The following is an 18104-nucleotide window of genomic DNA, read 5'->3' as shown; positions in this document are numbered from 1 at the left end:
AAAAACAACATATTTATAGTTACCGTTATTGTTATCGCTGTTGGTGTGGACGGCCCTTAACTCAGTTCTTTTCCTCCAAATCTAGTCCCCAACACCAAGGACGGCTCAGTCTGGACCTCAGCCACAAACGCCAGGGAGAGTTCTCTGAGAACACCCACAGTCACCCACCACACAGCACCAACTCCCTGCCCTCCAGTGCCAGACTACTGGGTAAATAAACACTTAAGACTGCTAGTTGTACTATTGTTGGGCAAACTTTTTTTTTTGATATACTATATCAAAGCCGATATTTAGGACCTACTTAATCTTGCTCATGTACTGTATTTTAATCAAATGATAGAGAAGCCGTTTTCTTTCTTCCTGTACATCAACGAATCGACACAAAATATATATTTTTTTATAATCTACTAAATCGATTAGTCTGGTTTACAACGTAACACTTTATTATAATTCGTTGTACAATGATGGCATACACAAATGGTGAAAATAGCCGATCTACAAGATCTTGTAGATCTGTTATTTTCACTTTTTAAACAAACAAGAAAATTGTTTATTAATCGTAATCGTGGTAAAAGTTTGAATTTGATTTGCAGTCACATCGCCCAGCCCTCAACTGTACTGTATGTAGGCCTAAATGATCATTTTCCTGACCTAACATGAGCTGTGAATTCTATGTGTTACTTTTGCCTCTCTAGGATCTTCGACCACTTTACAGTTTAGGACGGAACGCATTAAACTCCCCACATCACGATATCCACGTACAACTGGCTCTGATAGAGGTAACTATGGAGTTTGGTAGTAGAACACAGGGCGCCTGCAGGCCCTGAAAAAGTCGTTAATAAGTCTTTTAAAAATGACGTTTGTCTTGTGTTGGACACGTCCACAGGCTCCCTCTCACACTCGGAGTGCAGCAGCCCGACTCCTCCCATGTCCCCCGTCAACCTGGAGACCTCGTCCTTCACCAGCAGCCCGTCTCAGAGCTCCATCTCCACGCAGCCCAGGATATCCGTCAGCCCCGCTCCAGTTGGTGACAGGCGCACCGACAGGTAGGCCAAGATGCCTTCTGGGTCATTATGCTGTGATCAGTCAGTGAAACGACAGCACTGACCCCCCCCCCCCCCCACAGACATACACACCTTATTTCAGTGCTTCCACAAAACAAATTATGGGTCGTGAGTAGTGAGTGCTTTTTGTTTTGTTTGTTTTTTACGTTTCCTACTACCTTTTTTTTTCCCAAAAAAAAAACATTTTCAGTAAAAAAAAAAACAAATAGGGATTTTTTTCTTCTTTTCTTTTTCTAAAGAATTTCAGAAAAAAGTGCACTATTAATTAGGGCTGGAGTGATTAATTCATTATGTAACTTTGTGTCCCGGTGAGACACTAAATGTATCTTTTGGGTCTCGAGCTAAAAAGTTTGGGAAACGCTGCCTTATTTAATCTAATTATAATTGAATAACCTACCTGCATCAGAGTGATGAAGTGCTTTTGAGACTGTAAACAATGGTGTCCCACATTGTTAACAGGCTCGTTAGAAGGTCACATCGTTAGCAGGTTCACCATCTGCCCCAAGTCTCAAAGTGGGGTCCTTGAGGGGGTTCCAGGGGGTAACTTTTAGAGTTATGGGGGTCCTTGGCCAAATGCATACAACAGATTAGGGGTCCTCAAAATTAAAGAATTTTGAGAACCGCTGGTGTAGATGATAATTTCTCTTTTCTCCCTCGTCCCTCTTTTCCTTCTCAATCTCTTCCTCAGATGTGTTTCTTCTCACAGGCTTCCCCTGGCAGACAAGCATAAGTTCTTCTCTTTAAAAAGCTTGAGGTGTGTTAAGCGCTGCTCGGAGTCAAACATTGCACCCCACCCTTGATACTTGCGAAGGTTCCATTCACCATTCACTTTCAAAGAGACCTTGAGCTGAGCACTCGTACTCGATTTAGTTTTTTTTTTGTCTGAAGCGGCTCTAGATTTCGTTTGACGGCTCTGAACGTTTGATGAAATAATAGAGGCAGTTGCCTTTGAAAGGCCTCATTCTTTGATGCGCTTCTGATTAATTCAGAGTGCTGCTGAATCTTGTATGATCGCATGCCTTTGACTTGCGATTTGTGCATGCAGGGCTCATCTTCGTTTCTGTACGTTGAAATGTTGTAACAGAAGGCAGGGAGTGCATCTTTATTTATGTCAGTCTAGGGAGCTGCATTGCCTTTCTGCCGCTATGAGACCCATCTTTGAAAAATGTTTGCCTTTGTTATTATATGGTATTCTTGCTCGACAGCACCGATAAGAGTCACGTTTTGCATTGTCATTCCCATCAGGCTGTGTTGTTCCTCAGAATGTGACTGTAGTTTAAAATGACCTTCCCCTTTTGTCCCATTCCCATCAGTCTTTGTGTTGTTTCTCAGAATGTGACTGTACTAGTTAAAGCACTTAAACCCTCAATACTTAGTCAATTTGACCTTTGGCTCTGTACTTGGTCTCTTCTATTTATTTCCCTCTACACCAAACCTCTTAGCCGAAAATAGCCGATCTTGTGAGATCTGCTATTTTCTGCAAACGTTCCCCCCATGATAGGGATGCTAAGGTTCAAGTGGTTAAAATGACCGTCCCCCCTTTTCCCCCCGAAAAGGCCGTATTTGGAAGAGCCACGCAACGTGACGGTGCAGAAAGGGGCGGAGCCACTCGGCATCTCCATCGTGAGCGGCGAGAACGGCGGAGTGTTCGTGTCCAAAGTGACGGCAGGCAGCATCGCTCACCAAGCCCGCATGGAGTACGGTGACCAGCTACTGGAGGTACTTACTGTACTACTGACACCCAGCCTGTTTATTGTTTATTACAGATCCCCAATTAGTCAACCTCAGTGAAGGCTACTCTTCCTGGGGTCCAAACATTCACACTTAACAGTCAAATTAAAACACAATACACAATTCCACCATTACACAGTTAAAGGACGACTTCACCAATTTTCAACCTACTGTATCTTCATATAATTGGTCCTCACTAATGCCGATTAAATTGGAAAAATAAAATGAAATGGCCTGCACAGATCACTCGCTTAGCGTCTATCTCCTGTCCTATCTCCTCCTTGATTGCTCGAATTTGTTTGCATTTCAGTTCAATGGGATCAACCTGCGGAACGCCAACGAGCAGCAGGCGCGGCTGGTCATTGGCCAGCAGTGTGACACCGTCACCATCCTGGCCCAGTACAACCCTCACATGTTTCAGCTGGGAATCCACTCCCGCTCCGGGTAAGGATGAGAGCACGAAGCCTACCTAATTTATGCATCCTACCTGGATGCATCCTACCCTGAATTCCCATAGACATGTTTAATATAACGTCATATAAGAACTGTGTTCCAAAAATAAACAAATGAGCACGGCGGTTTGACTCCTACGGATATGAACGCTAACGTTATCGCCGCCGAATTAATTACATTTTCACCAGAAACATATGTATCAAATATGAGTGATAGACTATCGTAAAGGATACAGAGCAGAGACAATATCTACGGGACAGTTTGTTTATTTTTGGACCACGATTCTTATGTGAGACGATTCTAAGATGACCCAATGTTATTCTCCATAGAGAAATTTTTCTATGCCCACTACATGTTTTATGTTGTTTTTCTTAATGATACATTTTGTTCCCTCAGTTCTCAGATAGAGTCCAGCAGCAGCCAGCTGAGCCCTGCAGACAGCGGTGCCACCACTCCAGACAACATGTCCACCATCGACACGCTGAGCGAGCAGGACGAGGGGACCATGACGCCTCCATCCAAACAGACCACCCCCGCCACCAGTCCTCACAGCTCCTTCAGGTAAACTGGGATATCGAGCCCATTGGTTCTCGAAGTGGGGTCCGGGGGAGCCCCAGGGGTCCTTGAGGGAGTTCCAGGTGGTCCCCAGCTAAATGATGGCTAGTTAGGAACCAAATTGACCCTTATGGGTCTGTAACTCTGACCCATACGGGTCCATTTGTACACTCTCAGAATTAAATTAACATTGATTTTACTATATAAATTGGGGTCCCAGAGATTAAATGGGGGGTCCATGATTAAAAAAAAATATATTTTTAGAATCGGCCTCAGGTCTTAACTCTTTCATTGCCAGACTTATTTCAGACTGTGTCGTCCCAGTGCCACGAAAATGGTGCATTTTTCCTCCGTTTGATTTTTAACATTGAAGTGAATGGAGCAGCAATTTTTTGGATAGCGTTATCTCCTAGTTGCTTTGAGATAAACAAAAAAAAACAAGACCAAAATATATATTTAAAAAAAATAAAAAACAATATTATTATTATTATTTTTTAAATAATTCCCGTTTTTCCGTCATTGGCCATGATAGCCATAGTACCATCGGACGGGAATTCCCGTTTTTTGGGTTAAAACAGCTTTGAGGACACTATGGTCTATGCCTTCAGGCAGCAATTGGTTGGTAGCTCAACCCTGAACATGTCTGCTTCCAGGCTGCCTGGCACGGGTTCCCGCAAGGCCCCGGAGCCCCGTCTGGTGAGGCTGAAGAGAACCCAGGTGGAGCTAGGGGTTCAGATCTGTGGCGGTAACCTTTATGGGATCTTTGTGGAAGGCCTGGACGATGACAGCCCTGCCAAGAGTTCTGAAGGTCTCCTGCCTGGAGACTTGATATTGGAGGTATAGCAGCAACATTGAGCATCCTCCTTTACCATCACTTTGTGGGAAGCCATCATAATAATGTATTGTTTTTGTATAGTTTCACTTTATTTTAATCAAGGGTCAAGGTATTTATTGTCAGACACTTATACTGCATAATACACTGGTGTTATGGATAGAATAGTACTAATGATAAAGGAATAATAAACAAAATAGGCAAACAAATTGCCAATATAAACGATCCTGCACTGTCTGTTGTCTATCTATGTGTCTGTCTGTCTGTCTCTCTGAATTGTGATCACTTTTCCCACTGTTTAATGTGTGCTTTTTACAAACAGTACAATGGTGTCACCATGAAAAAGAAGACGGCCGAGGAGGCTTACCTGGAAATGTTGAAACCAGCTGAAACGGCAACGTTTAAAGTCCAACGTTGTGTGGACGATCTCGCCACGGTCAAAGATTCCCCAGGAGACGGGTTCTTCGTTAGGTAACCGCTAACATAACTATACACCGGCCTAAAATGTATTTATGTCAATTTCATAATCGTGCCATGTCTACAAACATGGGTTCTAAATAAGTTCTACATCTTATTTGATTAGAAATTCCCTAAACCTCAGATCGAATGCATGGCTGCGTTACGAGGTACCTGTTACTAAATCTGAGGGAGGGGAAAAAAAGTATTTCTTAATTTGGTCCATGGTCGTGGAATGACTTACAGACCGAACTGAAAATAGACTTGCTAATTATTCTGAGAAGTTTTAAAAGGTTGACTGTATGTACTTACGAGCACTTGTTCCTGTGTGGACGTGTAGCCCTGTTCAGGGTTAATTTTATTATTTGAAAGCGCTTACCTGGGGGTTTTAGTTTTCAATTTTATTTTCTTATACTTGATGTTGCACAAATCTTTGATCACTGTCCTTGGAGCTTTATAGGTATTTGTTGGGATGTCCTATTGTCTTTTGTACTGTATTTGTCATTTTTTATCTGCCTCTTGGACAGTTCACACTTGTAAAAGAGACTCTGGGCCCTATTTTGCATGTCTTAAGTACCAGGTCTTATGACTTAACTTAAGACCTGGAGGTGTGGCCAATGCTGTTTGGCAGTTTTGAGTGCTCTTACTGGTTAAATAAATACAAAATAAAAATGGTTGTCACTTTGAATTAACCCTGCTGTCCCCCTGTCCTCCATAGAGCACTTTATGACCGTGTGGCGGAGGTGGAACAGGAGCTGAGCTTTAAGAGAGACGACATCCTGTACGTTGAAGACACTCTGCCCAGCGGCAACTTTGGCTACTGGGTGGCCTGGCAGCTGGACGAGAGCGCAAGGAAGATGGAGAAAGGGCAGATTCCTAGTAAATACCTGTAAGCACAGTGGTTCTTAACCGTTTTAATCAGTGTTGATTTCGTCGACTAAAACCATGACGAAAAATGTATAAAATGTTAGAGAGGGACTAGTGAGAGATGAGATCCAGTAGAACTAAAAGACAAGTAAAAATAGCAGATCTACAAGCTCACAACGCGTCGCGCTGCGACGAGTTGTGAGTTTGTATATCGGCTATTCTCAGCATGTGTAACAAGTGTAAAATCAGCCATTACGACGCCATCAAGGTACCGCCAAAATACATTTTAGTTGACTAAATCAACTGTAGATTTAGTCGACTAAAATCTTATATTTAGTCGACTAAAACTAGACTAACAGTAAAACATTTCAGATGACAAAAATATGACTAAAACTAAATGGAATTTGATTCAAAAGACTCTGACTGAAACTAAATCAAAATTTGATGTCAAAATCAACACTAGTTTTAATGTCAATCTTCAGTGTTCATTTAACTCTGAGAGTGTATGAATGGAGCAAAGAAATCTAATCTTGAGTATTTCTTCCAACACTGCCGTAACCCATTAAACCCGGGAAAGCATCTGTGTCATTGTAGATTTTTGCGTTGGCTTTTCAAAAATAGCAGATATACAAGCTCACAGCGCGCCACTTCATGCCGCGCTGCGAGCTTGTACATCTGCTATTTTAGAAAAATCTTGAAAGTGTGAGAACTACTGATTTCAGAAGGCTTTTGTAGAATCGGCCTCAGGTCTTAATGGGCTAATGTGTTGATGGTGTAATTAAAGTCACATGAACTCTTTGTCATTTCCCCACCAGAATGGACCAGGAGATGTACAGAAGACACAGCGTGCCCGACATGAAAGACGAGAACGGCGCCAGCAAGACGCTGTCGGCCGCCGCCCGCAGGTCCTTCTTCCGCAGGAAGCAGAAGCACAAGCGCAGCGGGTCAAAGGATGGCAAGGACATGATGGCGCTGGATGCCATCAGCACTGACTCCTTCCCCATCACAGACGGTGAGGAATATTTAGTATTGCCTTTTTGATTTGACCATGTCCAAAAAACTGTAATTGGAATAAGTCCTCCATCTCTCCCCATCTCTCTCCCCATTTCCTGTCAGTCTGCTGTCCTATTATTAAAGGCATACAAGCCCAAAAACAAATCTTAAAAGAAAAAATGTATACAGTTTGCAATTTCAGAGCCCTGCTGTATATGCGAGTGCTTCCCCTGCTCTAAGGTCTCGCTCTGTCGAGTTGACCCCATTAGCCCAGGTATTTGAGTTTATTTACTTCTTTCAGAGCACTATGCTGTTCTGGAGGTGTATGGTCCGGGGGGGGGGGGGGGGGGGGGGGGGTTATAGGTGAGTTCTTCAGTTTTCTTGGCATTTAGCCCATGACCAACCTTTAGCCGTGCCAAATGTCATTAAAGTTGTTCTGTGCAAATTTCCAAAAAACGACTTTTAGCAGCCTCTGCTGGTCATTACCGTCACTGCAGGCCGTTCGTTTATCCTCTGTTACCCAGAATTCCATTCGTTTTCACCGGAAGACGGAAGTGTTTCAAAAAGCGTTCTTTTAATTGTTTTATACGATCTGTGGATCGTTTCTCTTAGCCAGTGGAGCTTTAGTTACCGTGAGCTGTGTTTTCTTTTTCTGTTTTTTTTCGTTCTTCAAATCATACAATCTCTTACAATCAGCGTGAGTTTCCTTTTGTTATTAGCGCGGTAGTTCCTGGCCAAACAGGAAACCGGCGCGGTAGTTCCTGGCCAAACAGGAACCCTGTGGATTTCCGCTTCCATTTCCGGCCAGATTACGTCATTTTCGAGGGAACGTCATGCTCGACGGCGTTCAATAGAAAATATATACATAAAAGGCTTTCGGGGGTGAAATTCTTGGAGTGGGTGTTGTGAAACATTTGCCACTCACAAAAGATATACAATTTAACTTTAGTTTTACTGAAAACGTTACCTAGTATTACTTTAAGCACAGAGCTATCATCTTGTGCCGTACACTGCGTGACTGACGTGTTTTCTTTCTTTCTGTCCAGACGGAGTCAGCCTGGCGTACCAACGGGTGCAGAAGGTGGAATGCTCGTCCCCTAGACCTGTGCTGATCCTGGGGCCCCTGGTGGAGGCCAGTAAGGACATGCTGGTTAAAGAGGCCCCTGAGAAGTTTTATCGCTGCCTGCCTGGTGAGCTATTAGTCTACACATTTTGTCCAGTCTCTTAGTTCAGTGGTTCTTCTCAACCTGTGGGTCGGGACCCCCAGGGGGGTCCCCACATGATTTTTTTGGGCGGGTGGGGGGTCCCCAGATAACAGTAAAGTGACAATTAAAGGACTGGTCAAACATTGGCTAAATTGTCAAATAATATGATATTTTTACAATATTTATGAGTCAAACTAAATGTAATGCCTCAACTCCTACATTCCAAGTGCTTGTCAGGGTGGGGGGTCCCCAGTTCAAATATGATTATTTTGGGGGGTCACGGCCTGAAAAGGTTGAGAACCACTGTTTTAGTTTACACTGTTTATAATGGCTTGGGTCATTTATGCATCACATTTCATTCCATTACCATGCTATAGAGAGATTTAATATAGTTCAATGTCATTAGGGTAGCAAATGGGCATCAAACGTAATGTTATTAGGGTAGCACATGGGTATTAAAGGTATAGATACACTTGGAAATGACAGGTTTAAAGGTTCTTAAACGTGTTTAATACATTTTGCTTCCAGAGGTAATGAAGGCGTCTCAGCAGGCAATCGAGCGAGGGGTGAAGGATTGCGTTTTCATCGACTTCAAACGAAGGAGCGGCCATTTTGATGTGACAACTGTTGCTTCAATTAAGGAAATCACAGAGAGGGTATGCCGTTCTCACTTTATTATAGCTGTGTACCAAGCCTGTGTGAAGTGAGTAACTAGAAAAATGTGACCATCTCTCCATAAAGTGCGCACTTCCATGTCCCAGATTCAATTTCACACTGTTGATAATAAAACAACATTTTATAATTGTTTATAATACCCAGTTGTATATTAGGTTATTGTATTTATTAATTTACTATAATATAGTAAATTAATAAATACAGAAATCTAATTGGCACTAACTTGTCATTTTGAACCGTTATCAAGATGCTAGCCTCAACATAACACATATTATATGTAACATGTAGACTAGCATCATTGTCATGTGAAAAAACCTTAAGCACTTGAACCCCAGCTTCCATATTCTTGGGGGAACATTAGCCACGTGGCGTTGCGACACGTTGTGAACATTTGGACCCCCAATTTGTGAGAATTTGACATGAAAAACCATGAGAACCACTGCTCTATACAGCCACAATAGATGATATTATGTTTAGGAGAGTGTGTGTGTGTGTGTGTGTGTGTGTGTGTTTTTAAACCTGTATACTGTACATCGGCTATTTGAAAATAGCCGATCCACAAGATCACAACTCATCGCAATGCGACACGTTGTGAGCTTGTACAGTATATCTGCTATTTTCCCAAAAAAACAACATAATTAAAACATTTGGAAGCAAGCCCAAATAAGCAACTACACTTTAGAAACAAGACCAAAAGCAACTATCAATATTTACAAGCAACTTTACAGAAAAAGAAGCCCAAGGTCGCTTATAATACGTAGACATGGCAAGAATTGTTTGTGTGTGTGGGTGGTTGGATTATGTTGAAATTTCCCACCCCATTTCTCATGTGTTGTCATTTTCTCTCATAGAACTGTCACTGTTTGCTTGACATTGCTCCTCACGCCATTGAACGACTTCACAGCGTTCACATCTACCCAATCGTCATATTCATTCGCTACAAAAATGCCAAGCAGATAAAGTGAGTAGTCACGCGATTATGGATGTTTGTATTCTTTTTTTTGTTTTATTTATACTTTATTTGTTACCTAAAGAAATGTCACGGCTGTGTCAACTTTCAAGTGCTCATGCTTTCGTGGTTGTTTCTCTGCCGTTTGATTTCATGTCATTGTTCTCGAGAATGTTCCAAAGGCAAGTTCTTGAGATTCATTCCCCCAAAGCCCCTCGTCAGTATTCAGAAAACCTAATCGACATTGAAATTCATGGCAAAGGCATATTGTAAAATATACATACATGCACACTCTAAAATACTTTTGGTATAGATGTATGTAGTTTAATATAATATATTATATTATATCCTTTTAAGATGGGGAGTCTGGGGGAATCTCAACAAAAAGACACTGGTATCTAAGGCCCCGTTTAGACGACAACGGTCTCTAGAGAAATATCAGATGTTTAGATGACAATGGCATTTTCGGGGGTTGAAACCGCAACAAAGTGAAACCCCCTTCCAGAGTGGAAATCTTTGGAAATGCTCCGCCTCGCGTCTCCGTGTAACGCAACAGCACTTTGTCGTTTTCTGTTCTGATCGTTACCGTGTAAATGTAGCCTCAACAGGAAAGAGGCAGTGGAGAAAACGCTCAAATCAGCTAGGGTAGTGCGGGCGGGACATCAAGGCCACTGTGGCCTCAGGGCATATCGTTTTTTGAGGGGCAGAAGGCCAAACTGAGAGGCCGCCACAGCGGCCAGGGTCTCCATGAAATTCCAATCCTGCCCTGTGTACATTATCCACTATACTAAATACTTTGTGTAGTTATTATTCGTCACATATCTGCTGTCAAATGCATTTCTGTCATTCTTGTCAAAGGCATTCTTACGACTAATCAATCAATCCAATTGATTCGATCACATCTCCATCCGTCTAGCTGCTCTAGCCTTCTTCTCCACCACCTGCCCCTCCCAGGGTGGGGGGGGGGGGGGGTAGAATAATTGTGATTTACTGAAGATTCCGGTCTTGTAATCGCAGGAGGAGATTATAAGTCTGACCCATTGCTGAGGTCTTTTATGTTTGCACACACACACACACACACACACACACACACACACACACACACACACACACACACACACACACACACACACACACACACACACACACACACACACACACACACACACACACACACACACACACACACGTCTGACAGAACAGACCATCTCAAACACACACACACAGACACACACACACACACACACACACACACACACACACACACAATAATTGTGATTTACGGAAGATTCCGGTCTTCAAATCGCAGGAGGAGATTATAAGTCTGATCCTTTGCTGAGGTCTTTTATGTTTGCACACACACACACACACACACACACACACACACACACACACACACACACACACACACACACACACACACACACACACACACACACACACACACACACACACACACACACACACACACACACACACACACACACACAGACATAGGTCTGACAGAACATACCATCTCAAGCACACACAGACACACACACACACACACACACACACACACACACACACACACACACACACACACACACACACAGTGGTGTGGCAGTCAGTGATTGCCGCTAAGCCCCCTCTGTCATCAGCAGAGTGCCAGCTGTCCCAGGGACAGGCTAGCCTGTGGGGTCTGTGGCTCCGCTTTGTGGCGTGGGCGGCTGAAGCGATGGCTGACTCCCCCATCACACACACACACACACACACACACACACACACACACACACACACACACACACACACACACACACACACACACACACACACACACACACACACACACACACACACAGCACCCAATGCCGGCCTTAGACAGAGGCTCAAGCTACTCTGTGTTATTTCCCTTTCTCTGGAGGGAGTCAGCAACCCAATATGTCAACTGCATACGTAATGCCAAGGAAAGATCGAGCATAATTCTAGATGGACACAGATGTACATAGATGCCATTAGTAGCATTCATTTCTTGTTTCTTTCCAAAAAACAATAAATAAAACCTAACATGTATTTATAGGCAATATTTGGAAGGCCTACTGTATGGTGGTCATTGTCTTACAGTGTCTATCCAGTGTTATTTTCTACAGGTTCCAGTATTTTAAATATTTTTTTTATGATCTTGTTCCCTCCTCAGAGAGCAGAAGGATCCTCTTTACCTGCGGGATAAAGTCTCTCAGAAACATTCCAAGGAGCAGTTTGAGACTGCACAGAAAACAGAGCAGGAGTACAGCAAGTTTTTCACAGGTGAGTGCGTGGCATGATCGACTTTGCACTCAAGATATCTCAAAATCCAACGCCGGAATACCATGAAACTTGCATGTCCCAACACTTTGGTCCAGTTGTTACTCGTTTCCCAAACAGTGGGATCGACTGAGCTTGTAGATCTGCTATTTTCACTAGTTTGAGTCCTGGGGATAAATCTAAATTCTCTTTTGGGTCTCAAGGCGAGACCAACGGGTTCATGAGCTCAGGCACCTAATCATTTACAAATTAAGCACTCTGCACGCGACCAATATGTCGACAAACTGTTTTCTTTCATGTTCTTGTAATGATCATATTTACATAGTGGTTTTACCCACGGCCTAGAGAACTCTTCATTGGTATTGCCCTGCAGCACTAACCCTCAGGGACATAACTCACACCCCAGAATACTTTAAAACCCATCATCCTTCTTGGCAGCTGCATAGCTTGAGACGGCATTAGAGGCCAGACAGTAATATGTACAGTACACATTGTACACTCTCAGAATTGATTCTGACAGTGTATGATCGCTTATTTAGACCATTAGTGAAGAAAGAGTGGAGGACACATTTTAAGTGAAAGTGGGGAAAGTGGAATAACTAGGGCTGCAACTATCCATTGTTTTGTTTTTTTTAGAGATTATTCTATTGATTACTTTTTTCGATTAATCGAGAACAGTGTTTTTTTTTATATATATCTTTTTGAAAGTTTCTTCATTTCTATATATCAAAGAATCAATTAAACCACTATTTTATATTTGGTCGCACATCAGTGTCTTGAAAAAATACAGAAAATTGCTGATCTACAAGCTCTACAAGCTATTTCAACTGAAATCTTTCGTTTTCCTACTGACATGCCCAAGATGGGGATAGATTATGAATCGATTATTCTATGAAATCATCGATTATCGATTTATTTTTTATAATCGATTAAATTCATTAAAGTTTGATTAAACTCTTGCACCCCATTTGAATTGAACACTATCCCATGCTGTTGTGTGTTTCAGGTGTTGTACAAGGAGGCAGTCTGTCCTACATTTGCACTCAGATCCTGACCATCGTGGAACAGGAACAGAATAAAGTTCTGTGGATCCCAGATGGAGCGCCATAATAAGCAGAAAACATCCGCTTTCCTCGTCGCTCGTCGGCCCGTCACCCCCTGGCACCTCAGCAAGAGCTTCATACGTACAGCAGTGGTGGTTCTCAACCCTCCAGTTTGATAACGGACCCCCATTACAATTCTTCATCACTTGGGAACCCAATCTTCGCTGTAGAAGACTCTGCGTTAATTTGAACTCTGAGAGTGTTGTTCCTTTTTTTGTTCGCTCTCAGAGTAAACAGACACATAAAGGTCCATGTTGTGGACCCCTGGGTGGTCCTGAGAACCGGTTGACGTACAGTATGGTACACCATGAGGGGGCATCACCCTGGACTATAAACAATGCTACTGTACGTTCTCCCCCACACAATTATAGCAATATCCTGGTTTGTAATAGCACTGATTCTATTAATCCCACTCCAGTAGTGATGTACAACAGGTAGCCATTTTGTTTACACTAGTATTTCATGTAACGCATACTTGAATGTTGTTTGGTTTCCTTCTAACGCTGGCATCTCCTTTTTATTCTTTTTATATTCCCAAGAATATTCAGGACCACAGGTAGACTGCATTGATAATATGCATTTAAGTCAGTCAAGACTTAACCACTTTAAACCCTCTATGCATAGTAAAACAGACCTTTTAGTAGCAACTGTACTTGGTATGCTTTTTTCCCCTCCAATACCGACCACCAAATCTCTTCGACAATAATAGCCGATCTACAAGCTCACACAGCGCGTCACAGCGACACACGTTGTGAGCTGGGGCGGCGGCAGTGGACTCTCTGGACGTGGGAGCGGACGCTTGTGGGAATCAGAAGGTTCCTGAAGGTTAGATCCCCCGGCTTACCCCAGTGTTACTGTCAAAGTGCTCTTGAGCAACACACTAACTAACCCCTGTGAGCTCTCGATGAGCGGGTTGGTGCCAGTGTGTGAATGAATGGGTGAATGTAATGCACATTGTAAAGCGCTTCGAATAAAGGAGCCTATATTTACCTTGTAGATCTGCTATTTTTGGCGAACCCCCCCCCACCCCTCCCCCCTCCAGAAGTGGTTCAAGTGGTTAATACAGCTGAGGACAGAATGGACAATGGCTCTCCCCTCTTATTATATTCCTATATATGTTTTTTGCCATCATTTAATTTGTCCAGTCACATCAAAGACGGTGGTTATGAATCCCCTTTTTTGGTAGACAAATGTAGCGTTGTACATAGTTAACCCATTCAATCCGGGAACGCATCTTGTGTCGTTTTAGTTTTCTTTGGCTATTCAAAAATGGCAGATATACAAGCTCATAGCGCGGCACCGAGTGCCGGGCTATGAACTTGTAGATCTGCTATTTTTGAAAAATCGTGAAAGTTTGTGCAAATTTTGCGCAAAAGAATAATATTTATATTTTTTTAAGCAAACATTTCTAACTCAAATCTTTGCTTCTGGGGGGTCCCTGGAACAAAATATTTTGAGATAGGTGGTCCACGGCCAAATGCATTTTGGGCGTTCCTTGACATGAAAAAGTTTGAGTACAACTGATATAGCAACATACGTTTTTCAGAAAACTGTTGGGATTTTGAAGACATTTGTAGATGCGTTCTCAGATTGAATGGGTTAATAGGAAGAAGCTCGTTTTCCTTTTTTTTTTAATCTTTTGGGCAAATCTAAACCATCCACTTGTTGCAGTCCCAGCGCGTGCCTGCATGTGTATCCTTAATGATCTGCCATGGCACAATTCTGTCCTCAAGCTTAAACTCATTGTGCCAAAAGAAGTGTCTTTACTTCTTTTTACAATGTCCTTCCAGTCATTTATTTACACCAAGATATTCATTTTTTAATTAACGTTACAGGTACGTTAGTTTTCACTTTATAGATTAAATTGTATCTAAGTATTGTACTGATATTACCAATATTGATTTAAATACTGTCCGTTGCTCCTGTTTCTGAAGTGGATTATTTAAGAAGGGATCTTTTATTTTGTTGCTGTCAGGTAGAAACCTTCTATCTCCATGTTTCAACTTTTTAAGTTTTAAATAAACGAATGCCCTACTTCATCATACAAGAGTGTCACACAAAACTACAAGCTCACAACGCGACACTCTGAGCTTGTAGATCGGCTTTTTTCACTATTTTAAAGTGTTTTAAAAGTAATAATAAAAAAGGAACGGTTTTGGACATACAAGGTTTCCACCCTGACAAATTCTTGTTTCATGGCTGTCTGTCAACTGTATTTACAAGCACGACTTTTGGCTTGTCTGTCACATTGTCAACATTTCATCTTTTCAGCTTGAATGAAGCGGTCCTGATTGCTTCCGAATGAAATTAAAAATTTGCATCAAATGTTAAAAGAAAATAAATACTGTTAATATAAAGCAAGTGTTCACATTTCTTTACCAAATGGTCTTCTAGTATTATGTGTTTGCCTGAAAACAAATCTTTGAAATGTTTCATAGTTTTAGAAATATACTCCTTTAAAAGTTTTGGCAGCTCAAAAAACACTTTCACCTAGAAACTCCATTCACACTTTATATAATTCATCTTACTGTGGACACAAATGCTTTCACTGAAGAGCGTGCAAGAGACCAGAGAAAGTATGAACCATGGTGGAGCAATGGTTAAGATACAGGCTTTGCACACAGAAAGTCCTGAGTTAAAAATCAGTGAGGACATCTTTCCAACTTTTACCTGCTGCTTTTACCTTTATCTAATCTTTCACTGAATACCACGCAAGTTAACAGAGTAAAAGAACCACTGTGGTGCAGTGGTTTAGATACAGGGCTTATAACCAGAAGGTTCCCAGTTCTAATCCAACTAGGACATTTTTCTTGTAGATCAGCTATTTTCAAATGGCCAAAATGTGTATATGGCTGAAGAAGTGGTTAATGCATGTTTTGTAATAACACTCAAAATCTACAAAGTAACTAGTAACTAAAGTTTTCAAATAATTGTAGTGGAGTAAAAGTACAATATTTGCCTCTGAGATGTAGTGGAGTAGAAGTAAAAGTACTGAACATTGGAAATACTCCAGTAAAGTAAAAAATACCTAAAAATTGTACAGTACTTGAGTCAATGTACTTAGTAACTTTACACCACTGTCAGTGAGTGAGGATAAGATCTGCCACGCTTATGGTAAATAAGCCCGTAGGCGTTATCCAGGCCGCAAGGGGGGACACTGATCCATCCTACGCCTAATACGAGGTGGCAGGTGCGTCCTTTGTCATGCATATACAATGTAGTGGATTTGGGTAAGAAAGGGTGTGTTAGGTTGTCAGTGTCACACAACCAGTGGTGGAAAAAGTACTCAAATGTTTTACTTATAAGTAAAAGTATCAATACTGCAATGTAGAAACACTCGATATACTTAAAAGTACCAAAAGTAAAAGGACTCAATATGCAGAATGTTTCACAAGTTATCATATGTCTAAAATGTATAAAAAATCTTTTGAAAATAGCAGATCTACAAGCTCACAACGTGTTGCAAACAATGCAAAGTAGATCGGATATTTTCAAATGGCCAACGGTTTGAATTACATTTTGGGCTGAAGTGGTTAATGCATGTTTTTTAATAATAATCCAAATCTACAAAGTAACTAGTAACTAAAGTGTTCAAATAATTGCGGAGTACAATATTTGCCTCTGAGATGTTGTGGAGTAAAAGTTAAAGTATTAAAGTATTGAAAAAACTCAACTAAAGTAAAAGTATGCTACCTCAAAATTCTACTTAAGTACAGTACTTGAGTACATGTACTTAGTAACTTTACACCACTGGATTTGGGTAAGAAAAGGTGTGTAGGGTTACTTGTCAACACCATAGACTGTATAAATGAGAGGTCAACACACAACACAATCACTCCCAGTTTCAAGTCAGTCCAGAGAGGAAATTGTGATCCACATACACTGTATGTCCACTAGGGGGAGTATACCCCCACTGTAGTTGTGACTTTTCAGTCAAGGATTGACTCCTGACAATTATTGTCCTGCCCAGCTGAGTTACGTTTCAAATTAATGAAGCCTAACCTATTTTCTTCAGTATTTCCACATGTTGGATTTCGTAAATTCTCTGCTGATGATAGCGATATTAACCGCTTAATCTTTTTTTTTTGTGATTATGAATTTATTGTCTATTCTGTTATTTAATTAGGCTGCTTCCTGTAAAATATTGAATCAGGCCTTGCATTAGACGGCAGTGGGCTAAGTTCTGTTCAGTTGCAACGAACATCTCATGGCAATAGAGGATATGCGCATGCTTAAAGTGAATGGCACATCGAGTGGCAAATCGAGTGGCAAAGCAACATGCAAAGTGAGTTTAACAATGTTTAATGTTGTTTAATGCAATCAGATATTACTTTTCTGTTTGTATGCATGGGCTGTCAAGGCCAGAAGGTATTTTTTTGACGCGAACAGCGTATTACTCTAATGTCGAAGCAAGGGGGCGGGAGCGGCGAGGCGCCCCCGCCCTCTTTCTTCTACAATAGAAGAGTTAGGACGTCACATTCTAATACAACCAAAATACCCAATTTCGGCACCGGCCTCAGTGGCGCACCTCGGTAATCACTAGACTCCCAACCCACTACCACTGGTAGGCTGGGTTCGACTCCCGCTTGGGGTGAAACTTTTTCAGTCATCCGCGGACTTCTTTTTTTCGCCGATAAAGTATATTTTTGGACCATGACGGAGGCGCGCCGACTCAGCAGACCTTGAGGCCGAGGAGTTGCGCCCGAGCGCCTCCAGGCGCGAGTGCCCGCAACGACCGGCCGAAGGTCTGCTAGTCGACTCAGCGCCGTCCGAGTTATGTACCGATAGGGACAGAATCGTAAATATTTTTGGTGGGGACTGTGTTTGACCCACTGACTGCGTTTGCCCCAACTGCCACTCAAAGTGACTACTGGCCAATCACAGTGCGTCTCAACTTCCGGGTACACCCGCACCCCCCGCCCCCTTGCTTCGACATTA

At 42.1% G+C, this 18104-nt stretch overlaps 1 protein-coding gene across 5 annotated transcripts in view; it reads left to right on the top strand.

Moving 5' to 3' along the window:
* Positions 1–15491, top strand: part of LOC311059881 (disks large homolog 5-like) — a gene marked incomplete at its 3' end in the record, with an annotated part of 58326 nt that extends 42835 nt beyond the window's left edge. For 3 of the 5 annotated variants that reach the window (XM_084077983.1, XM_084077981.1, XM_084077982.1), the window contains 16 exons: positions 86–210; positions 696–779; positions 887–1046; positions 1753–1818; positions 2621–2783; positions 3106–3239; positions 3645–3809; positions 4457–4640; positions 4958–5106; positions 5810–5980; positions 6774–6970; positions 7998–8141; positions 8685–8812; positions 9683–9792; positions 11957–12066; positions 13070–15491. In XM_084077983.1, coding sequence (XP_083934109.1) covers positions 86–210; positions 696–779; positions 887–1046; positions 1753–1818; positions 2621–2783; positions 3106–3239; positions 3645–3809; positions 4457–4640; positions 4958–5106; positions 5810–5980; positions 6774–6970; positions 7998–8141; positions 8685–8812; positions 9683–9792; positions 11957–12066; positions 13070–13173 — 2194 coding nt within the window. The remainder of the gene's footprint in view (positions 1–85; positions 211–695; positions 780–886; positions 1047–1752; positions 1819–2620; positions 2784–3105; positions 3240–3644; positions 3810–4456; positions 4641–4957; positions 5107–5809; positions 5981–6773; positions 6971–7997; positions 8142–8684; positions 8813–9682; positions 9793–11956; positions 12067–13069) is intronic. The other 2 variants (XM_084077984.1, XM_084077985.1) reach the window with 2 other exon arrangements.
* Positions 15492–18104: the final 2613 nt, after the last annotated feature.

This window comes from Gymnoscopelus microlampas (genome assembly GCF_963454915.1).
Source record: "Gymnoscopelus microlampas genome assembly, chromosome: 14".
NCBI lineage: Eukaryota > Metazoa > Chordata > Actinopteri > Myctophiformes > Myctophidae > Gymnoscopelus > Gymnoscopelus microlampas.
Note: the sequence above shows the minus strand (reverse complement) of the source record. Positions and strands in the feature narration are given on the sequence as shown.